General features: G+C 37.8%; 1 protein-coding gene across 4 annotated transcripts; it reads left to right on the top strand.

Moving 5' to 3' along the window:
* The first annotated feature begins 851 nt into the window (after positions 1 to 851).
* On the top strand, positions 852 to 5,599 carry LOC116196959 (4-coumarate--CoA ligase-like 9). Of its 4 annotated transcripts, none has more exons than XR_004154936.1 (6): positions 852 to 2,049; positions 3,416 to 3,605; positions 4,421 to 4,566; positions 4,669 to 4,753; positions 4,904 to 5,006; positions 5,153 to 5,599. XR_004154936.1 is itself a non-coding variant. In XM_031526933.1 (6 exons), exons 1-6 carry the CDS (start codon positions 952 to 954, stop codon positions 5,276 to 5,278), a joined length of 1,749 nt encoding a protein of 582 aa, XP_031382793.1. In that variant the 5' UTR covers positions 852 to 951; the 3' UTR covers positions 5,279 to 5,599. The 4 variants fall into 4 exon arrangements, 2 of the variants coding, with proteins under 2 accessions (XP_031382793.1, XP_031382794.1); XR_004154937.1 differs by having other exon boundaries at positions 5,135 to 5,157; XM_031526933.1 differs by having other exon boundaries at positions 4,686 to 4,753; positions 5,135 to 5,599.
* Positions 5,600 to 10,236: the final 4,637 nt, after the last annotated feature.

Here is a 10,236-nt window from a genome sequence, read left to right as displayed (position 1 = left end):
ACTTCTTGCTCATTTTTGCCGATGTAAAAGTATTTGATCTTCTTTCCCATTGAAGTACGCAGCCTATTTTAGTCATTTCTTATAATAAGTTGATGAATAAAAAATAAAAGATGAAACAGTACTAATCTCCATTAATCATCTCAAAAGTTCGCCTGCACAACCTTTTTTTTTTCTCCTTTTTTTCGTCTAACTTGATATTGTATCACATGTAATATTTGGTCCCAATTCGGATATAATTAGTTGGAATTTAATCCTCATAAAATTAACGATGAACATAATAATTAGTTGGGAGCACTTTTATTTGGAAATATTGTTGGGACCTTCATATTCCGTCTATTTAGTTTGTAATTTTATTTATTTTGTATCGGGCTTCGTTTCCGTTCAACTAAAAAAAATTTATTTATTTAGTTGTGAAAATTTTCGAGCATATCACGTGTTATTGGATTGTAACTGATTTATGAATATTGGTTTAAAGGCAATAAATATTACATTATCAAATATAAAAAAAGTAACATGAATTGGTTCAAATAATTCAATGTTTGTTTTACTTAAATAATTTCACAGGTTCAAGTCTCATGAGTGAATAATATTCATATTGAGAGAGTTTAATCCTCAATTTCAGCCCAATCCAATTGGATTTTTAGATATTAGGCCATGCACATCGAGAAATACATGAGAACCGTGCACGGGAGAATAAATATCATATTCCCTCCCCTCCTTTTTTTGTTTTGGATCTGGACCTCATTATCTGAAAGATTAACAGATCCCAACTAATACAGGTCGAGTTTAACAGATCCCAACTAATACAGGTCGAGTTCAAGTCAGCTTATTAAGGTTTTTCCAATCCTAATTAGACTCGAACCGGAAAATGGAGTCCATTCCCTCCCCTCCTTTCTTTTCACCCTCTCTGAGCTGAGATTACTTTCAGCCAACTGATATTCCTCCGTCGCCATGGATAAGAGAAACCACTGTCCTCCAGATGTAAACTCCATCAATGGCTTCTGCTCTAAAACCAAAATCTTCCACAGCCTCCGTCCCCGGGTCCCTCTCCCTCCGCTTACCGATCATCAGCCCCTCTCGGTCACCGACTACGGCCTTTCCCTCCTCACCACCTCCGCCTCGGCTGCCTCCTCCACTTTCATCATCGACGCCTCCTCCGACGACGACCAACAGCTCACCTTCTCCCAGACCCTCCGCCTGGCTGGCTTCCTCACTCTCCGCCTCCGGGCCCGCTTCTCCCTCTCCAAGGGCGATGTCGCCTTCATCCTCGTCCCCCCCTCCATCAACGTCCCCATCATCTACCTCTCCCTCCTCTCCCTCGGCGTGGTCATCTCTCCCGCGAACCCGCTCAGCTCCGACTCGGAGATCGCCCACCAGGTCCGGATCAGTAACCCCTCCATCGCATTCGCCACCTCCTGGACCGCCTCCAAGCTTCTGCCTAAGCTCCGATTGGGTGTGGTCCTTGTTGACTCGCCCGAATTCGACTCCGTGTTGACTCACTACTCCGACACTGGCTCGGCCTCGTTCTGCTCCTCATCTATGCCACTGCTGAGCAATGTCAATCGAGTTTGTCCATCCGATCCGGCAACTATACTCTATTCCTCCGGCACGACCGGCCACGTCAAAGGAGTGCTCATGACTCACCGGAACTTGATCGCTCTGATCGCTGGACGCTACCACGTCGAGCCGAAGATTGACCCTGGCCCTGTCGAGTCCGAGCTGCCGCAACCACGACGACGTGTGTGTCTGTTCGCACTGCCTCCGTTCCATGCCTATGGCTTCTTGATGCTGATTATGGCTTTTGTGATGGGGGAGACCTTGAATATAATGCGGAGGTTCGAATTCGAGGCAATGCTAAGGGCGGTGGAGAAGTACAGGGCCACTCGCCTGCTGGTGTCTCCGCCCATTGTTATGAACCTGGTGAAATCGAAGATCACGAACAAGTACGACCTGAGCTCGCTTGAGAACGCCGTGTGCGGCGGCGCCCCGCTCGACAGGAAGGTGTCAGAGCAGTTCCGGGCCAAGTTCCCCCACGTGGAGCTCATGCTGGTGATCCCACTCCACTCTTTACTGAGCTTACAAATTTTATTTTTTTTTAATTCTGTTTTCGGATCACAAACGAGATTTATGGGGTCTAAATATAAATAAAATCGAGAAAGATTCAATGCACTAAGTCCCAAAATCCCAACAAAAGAAGCCATTCTTCCCATATCGTATAGCGAGACTGATGGTCCCAATGTTGTCGACCGACAAGTTGCTGATTCCATTGAATTTGTCAATCTCTTCATTAACTATTAAAATTTATACTATAATGTACTACGCTGGTAAAAAAAATCCACAAATTATTCCATTATTCCTAACCAAAAAAAGCTATCAATAAATTAAAATATCAATAAAGGCCGTGCTCCTATAATCCGGTCTAATTATAGATATTGATATAAATGTGAGTAGCATCGTGAATAGAAAAAATCAATATTGGAAGAGTTTACCCCTTAATGGACCGACTAGACTCGATCCTAGACTAGTCCGAGTCTATTGGACTTCGGATACTAGGTGGTGCATATTGAAATAAATTTGTTTGGTGTATATAGTGATTTCCGAAAACCCAATGGGTCCCAACTAATCCAGTTCGAGTTGAGTCGGTTCACTAAGGAGTAAAACTCTTCCAATCAAAGATTTTTTTCATTCACAACGATTCGAACCCGAAAGCTTATTTAAGAAAAACAAACGTCAAACCACCTGAACTAACCTAGTTGGTATCAAAAAATTTTAGGTATCATATACTGCTCACGGGAATGGATTAACTTTCCTGTCCTGGGAGACATGGTAAAGTAATTTTATTAATTATTAGATGATAAACCTTCTAGGAGAGTCTAATTTGCAAATTTGGATCCTTAATGTTTAGCTTATTGGTCTATATACATATTAGGATAAATTATGGCATAATGATGAATAATCTTATCGGCAGATGGTTCACATGACATCCTGTGGCTGAACCTCATGCTTTAGTATCAGCCTTGGATTTCCGAGTTCCAGTTGATGACTCCATTTGATAGTACTGCAACTGCCATCATTTTGTCAAATATTTTCGATATTCGGTATAGCGGACGCAATAACCGGATGGGGTATATAAGTGTAGTGAAGATCTTAATTAAGCTTTTTTCAATAGTATTTAGCAAAACATAAACAACCTTGGCTTGGTATCGTAGTTTAATAGGAACAAAGTGGAAAACTCACGCCCAATTGCGTATACAGAAAGAGTACATAACTTGCCACAGAAGATATGATAACCATGTCAAGCTGTTGATATTGATCATGCATATATGTCTAATCTGGTCGTGGTTAAGCTCTCCGAGGTATATATGTGAATCCTGCCAGAGCTGGCTTATAAGTTTTCGATATTGTTAATTTGTAGGGATATGCTATGACTGAGAGTGGATCAGTAGGGAGTAGAATGATGGGTCCTTATGAGAGTAGGCGTTACGGTTCGGTCGGCCGCCTCTCTGAGAATATGGAAGCAAAGATAGTTGACCCTGTAACAGGAGAGGCCCTGCCCCCTGGTCAGAAAGGAGAACTTTGGCTTCGAGGGCCTTGTATTATGAAAGGTACATTGTGTAATGCATCGATCCAATGCTCCATGTTAAATATAATAGCTCGATCGTTTACTATGTCTTCCTGCATCATGTAGATTAATGTATTAATCATCTTGCAGAGTTTCAGAAAGATTACAAAACTTAAGGAAATGCAACTTCCTTTTGGGGGCAAAAGTACCCTCCCTGCGCTTTAATGAGCAAAAGTACATTTTTTCTCCATGCACTTCTCCTGTCCGTGGTTCCTTTTATATATATTGCACCAGTCTCACTACGTTCTTAAATCGATGCTTCACTTTGTAAACAACCTTCGAGAATGTGTGTGCGTGTGTGCGCGCGCCTGTGTGTAATGAGATGCATTTATATATGCACATGCTTGCTTCTCTCACCACTGAGTTCGTCTTTCAATTTTGTATGGCAGTACTTCTAAACAGTTAGCCATTTCAAAGCTCATTTCCTTTATGAATGCTGGATCGGGCATGGTTGTTGCTTGTCGAATCCTTATTATGTGGATTGATTGATCTTCCTTCTTCATGATTGTGTATTGGGCATGCATATGCAAAGATGACGACAAATTGATGTAATTGAGAAGAGACTGATTCATATAAATGAGACTTTTTTCCGGTGTGGGATCATGTTAGGATATATTATCCTCTGAAATGTTCAGCTCATGCTAGTGCAACATTTAAATGTTTCAAGCCCCCAGTTGTTGGCCTATGATATTTGGCAGCTCTTCCTCAATGTGCATTGCTGATTGCTCAAGAACTTTTACTTTAAGCTTATCACTGCATCACCTTTATCACTTCCTGATGGACATATTGCTTGTGAAGGTTACGTAGGAGATGATAAGGCAACTGCTGAAACCATCAACTCAGATGGCTGGCTTAAAACCGGCGACCTTTGTTACTTTGACTCCGAAGGGTTCCTTTTCATTGTCGATAGGTTAAAAGAATTGATAAAATACAAGGCATATCAGGTAATTACTTGAATATGGATCTCTCTCTCTCTCTAGATATATATGCCAACTAATTTCTCAGTCTCCTACTTTCAATTTTTTTTCCTTCTTCTTATCATGAAGTCTTATCATACGTCGAGGTACCCCCCGCTGAACTGGAGCATTTACTGCAATCAAATCCTGAAATAGCAGATGCCGCTGTTATTCCGTGAGTAACAACATGTGTTCTTACCTCGCCATTAATAAAATCGAGCCATTCGTCATCCCAATGCTGTAAATATTGCTCGTCTACACATTGATAAGCATTCTTATTGACATAACCGAAGACTGCTCTGCCATTGTAATCATGTGGAAGCAGATATCCTGATGATGAAGCAGGGCAGATCCCAATGGCCTTCGTGGTGAGAAAAGCTGGAAGCAACATTACCGAGACTCAAGTCATTGATTTCATTGCAAAACAGGTACAATACTAGAATTGTGGGGGCCTGGCGCGGCTCCATTTGTATTTGCCTTTGTATTGAGCAACTTATCATTTGGCCTCTTTGTGCTATGCATCTTGAATTCACATGGCTGGGCCGCAAACTGTAAGTTGAACTTCTCTTTGAAGGTTGCTCCGTACAAGAAGATAAGGCGAGTGGCTTTTGTCGATAACATCTCGAAATCTCCGGCAGGGAAGATATTGAGGAGGCATCTGATCAATCTAGCCGTATCTGGCCCTAAAGCTCGGCTATAAAACCCATCCCCTCCTCACAGTTGTTCAACTTGACCTTTTCCATGAAAAGGTCCAACTATGCTTCCATCTGATCACTTGTCTTAGATTTCTTTTTGCGGGTAAAATGATTACTCCAATACCTGTGGTTAGTCGTTGTAAGGAAGTCGCATGATTTTCGGTGTGTAATATAGCATTCGGAAGTTAAACGGGCCCCGACTAGTTTGTGTTGGGTCAGCTCACTAAGAAAGTAAAACTCTCTCAATATGTATTTTATATTTTTCAATACTCAAATTCGAGATCTTACATAAGAAAAACAAGCGTTCAACTACTTGAATCAATTCATATTGGTGAATTTACATGATTTTACAGCACTCAATTACATTGAACGGCTTAATAGATATTGTTATTCAAAATTTCTGCCCCTAAAATAAATATGGAATTTTGAACATAGTTCATTATGTCGCTTCTTTTCTCATCGAACTCTACTCTTGTTTCTATCTAAACTATGGTTCTTAAAATCAATTTCCCCCGTAGACACCTGAACACCTTAAATTGGAGGGTGGATGAGTGAAATGAAAGATGAGAATTTAGGAATCTTTTTAGGATAAAAAAACTGCAAGCTAGATTTGAAAGAAAAACTAAATCACGTTTTTAAAAGAAATTTAAGCACATGCTAGATTGGGAATAAAAAAATAGTAAGTCATGTACTTTTCAAGCACGTGTTAGTTGAAGTGGTAAGCATAGTCAACTCCTACAAAAAGAACCTGAGTTCGAGTTCCAGAAAACACATTTATTGAAAGGGGAAGTAACCTTTAATGTTTCAAGAAAAAAATGAGGGCATAAATGAGAGAAAAAGTATTGGGCTCTAACAACAATATAGGAGCTAGTATTTTCTGCGTTGCCAAGAGCATTTAATCTATAAGATTTCTTCACCAAAAAAAAAATCTATAACATTTCGGGTATGTCATTTTTCTAAAGAAAAAATTTATATTAAAACTCAAAAGTTTGCTATTTATAAAATAGGGTAAATTGCACCGATGGTCCAAAAGGTTTCATGAATGTTTCAAGTTGGTCCAAAATATTTTTTTGGTAACTTGTTGGTACAAAAAGTTTCAAAACCGTTTCAATATAGTATATTCCGTCAAATTCCCCTGACGTCGTTAACATTTTGCTGACATAGCAAGTCATATGTGTCACTTTTGACACATGTAACTAATCACAGTACGCCACATCATTTAAAAGAAAATAAAATTTGAAAAAGTCTAATAAAAATATAAAAAATAATAAAAATAGTAAAATTTAGAAACAAAATTAAAAATAAAATTTTAATTTTTTAAAAATTTAAAATTTTTTTAAAAAAATTTAATTTAAATTTTAAAAACTTTTAAAAATAATTTTAAACTTTTAATTTAAAATAATTTTTATTATTTTAAATTATTTTCAAAAACATTTAAAAATAATAATAATAATATTTTAATTTTTTTTTAAATAATTTTAGAAATAATTTAAATTTTTTTAAAATTATTTTATTTTATTTTATTTTATTTCTAATTTTTTACTATTTTTTGTATTTTTTATTATTTTCTGTAATTTTATTGGATTTTTTCAAATTTTATTTTCTCTTAAATGACGTGGCGAATTGTGATTGGTTCCTTGTGTCAGAAGTGACACATAGGAGGCGTCACTTCAGCAAAATGTTAACGGCGTCAGGGAAAATTGACGGAATATACTATATTGAAACGGTTTTGAAACTTTTTGTACCAACAAATTACCAAAAAAACATTTTGGACCAACTTAAAATATTCATGAAACCTTTTGGACCACCGGTGCAATTTACCCTATAAAATATTATAAAAATTTTATAAAAAACTTAAACATTAAAAGAATCAGAAAGACTAAAAAAACACAGAAAGAAAATTCCATGAGTAATATGGACTTTCCAGGGCCATCAAACCAAAACACCCTTATATGCTTATATATAATAGTCATAAGGCACTGCGTGTTGCATGCAGTGCACATCTTATAAAAATGCATGTATTCTAATTAAATATATACTACTAATTATAAAGAAAATTGTTATTATGTTGTATACATTTGCTAGCTTAAGTTTTGATTATTGTACAAGTGTAAAGCCTGGTACCAAAATGGAAAAAACAAAAAAAAAAAAGGAAAAGAAGGGTAAGAAAAGTAACGACTTAATTTTATTTTCATTTTCAATATATGAAAATTAAAAAATAATGAAATGTCATTGCAATTATCGAATTATGAAGATGGAAATAACTAAGGGGTGGGGTGGGATTGGGATGGGTTTTTCAAATCTCATGTTTGGATAGCATAGGTAAGGGGTGGGGTGGGTTGGATAGGGTGGGAAAGGTTCTATGACATTTATATGACCCTAAAAATCCTAAAAACTAAGATAGCTTTATATGACTTTTAGGACTTTTTAAAACACAAGGATACAAATGTCTTTTTCATTATAATTAAAAAAAAAAGATGCCTCACCTCATTCCAGTAACTTGGTGGAATGAGAAAATGGACCTTTGGACGGGTCTGGTGGGGTTTGAAACCCTACCAAATTCATTCCCCTTCTTAAAAAACACATTGTCAGATATGGGATTTGGAACTGTGCCTCATCCTATCCCACTCGACCCGTCCAAACCCCACAAAACAAACAAAGCCTAAAACTTTAATGATGCATTTGGTAACGGAGTCGACTTATGATTTCGTTTGATTTTAAATTTTTAAAAACTAAAATATGACCCATAATTCTTTTATTTTTCAAAAAAATGCTCCTCCCCTCTCTTTCCACTCAACTCCCTCTCTCTCCTCAGAATCTCTCTCCCAATTTTAGGATTTCAGACCAACCCCCGCTACTCCCTTGAATGAAAAGCTGCTACTTTTTCCATCTGGGTTGAGGAAGTTCACGACCTTGTCGCTTGGGGAGAGGGACAACCATAGGAACAACGACTTAACGACGCCATAGAGGAGGGGGTGACCCTTGAGTCGACTCGTAAATGAGGGTTCCCAATCGAAGAACACGAGAGGCGGCAGTGAGGCGATGGAGAACAGCTCGGGCTAGCAGCTGCAGTAGTGAGGCGCCAGAACTCACTACACACGAAGGGCATGTAGGCAAAGGCAACGATCTCTTGGAGGGAGAGGAAGGAGAGTATGCAGAGCTAGAGGTCCTTCGGGAACTCCGCGAAAGGAATCGCGTGGGAGCTCCAATCCATGATTGACTGCACGAATTAAGAATCAATCTTTCTGGGTCGAATCAAAAGTTCTGAAATTTCTTGATGGGCAAGAGGAGATTTGAAGGGAAATCAGGTAGAGAAGAGAGATGGGCGTGAAGGAAGACGATCAACAGTGAGAAGAGAAGGGATATAACACATTTTGAAAAATATTAACAAGTCTGGGTCATTTTAAAATTTTAGAAAGTTTGTAGTGAATTAAAATAGAGTTTTAACTCTGTAACCAAGCAAGTTGTAAATTTTCCAACTTACACAAATATGATAAAGTTTTCATAATAAATACTGCTAAAGTAAGTAAAAATACTTCGTAACTATAATTCCTAAAATTTTTGTAGGAAGAGTTAGGATATTATTTCCTTAAATTTAAACATGATTTTTATTTTTGGACTTATCATAGCTACTACATGAAAGTGATAGCATCCAACTAGCTCAGGTTTAAGATAGCAAATGACTATATAACATTTTAAGTTAGGATGTGAATGAAGAAAATCTATGTTGGTAGATTACCCCTTAATGGACTTATCCTAGGATCGACAGTACTTGACACGACACGATAACACAACATGAATACTACACGGAGTTAAGCGGGTTTGGGTTAAGGCTAAATGTATTTCATGTCTAAACAGATCAAACCAGTTTAGACACGATAAATAATCACATTTAGTTCAACCCTTATAACTCGTTTAGACATAGTTAGACTGGTTTTATATTATGTGTTATCGTATTAATAAATTTGTTTCACATATTGAATCAATTAATAAAAGAAAGTACACTAAAATAATCTAAATTTGTTTATAAAAATCACCAGTTTATGGTGCTTTTATCATGTCAATTGTGTAGTAATGTGTATTTAAAGTTAATAGTGTCATATCATGTAGGTATAGTATGTACCTAAAGATAATAGAGTCATATCGTGTATGTAAGTATACATACACATTTAGACACGCTTAGTTAAACAGATTAGACGTGTCATGTCTGTGTCAACCCGTAATTAAACGTGTTGTGTTGGTGTTTGAAAATCTCGACACGTTTATTAAACGTGTTGTATTCGGGTTTAGAACTTTCTGACACGAACCCATTTAGACACGACCCGTTTAAACAAGACACGACACATATTGTCATCTCTAACCGATCCGACTTGACTAGATTAGTCATGAGCCCATTGGGCTTTCAGATACTGAGGTGCACACAATATATATATTATAAGCAATTTCACAAAGAAAAAAAACTTCAAATTGTACGAAACAACATGTACAGTTGAAGATTAAAAATGAAAGTTACAAATACAGACGTATATTTTTTGATGGGGCAAATTTATAGCGGAGTCCTAAAATTATGTAAAAAAATTAAATTTAAGTCCTAAAAGTATCACTTTGGCTCAAATAGTTCTAAACATTTGCTAAATGTGACAATTATAGTTAGTCTCGTAATTGTTATAGTTTTGCTGATGGGACATCTTTTTATATACGTGGCATTTAAAAATTCAAAAATCATAAAGACCCAGCCTCTGTCAGGCTAGGCATTTGTCGAGGGGTAAGGGCCCTCGCCGGCGACGCCCACCCCCAGGGATGAGGTTGCTAATAGTGTCAGGTCGACCAGCGAGCTCACTGGGACAGAGTGGTGGCTGGAAGGGAAGCCCCCACCCTGATCTGATCCCCCGCTTTCCCCTACTATTCGAAACAAAGAAGGAAAGAGGAGGGGCCAAATCGAGGTTGGGCCCCCCTTCCAGCC

This window comes from Punica granatum, chromosome 2 (assembly GCF_007655135.1).
Source record: "Punica granatum isolate Tunisia-2019 chromosome 2, ASM765513v2, whole genome shotgun sequence".
In the NCBI taxonomy this organism is placed as follows: Eukaryota; Viridiplantae; Streptophyta; class Magnoliopsida; order Myrtales; family Lythraceae; genus Punica; species Punica granatum.
The sequence above is the reverse complement of the archived record's forward strand: the minus strand, read 5'-3'. Positions and strand labels throughout refer to the sequence as shown.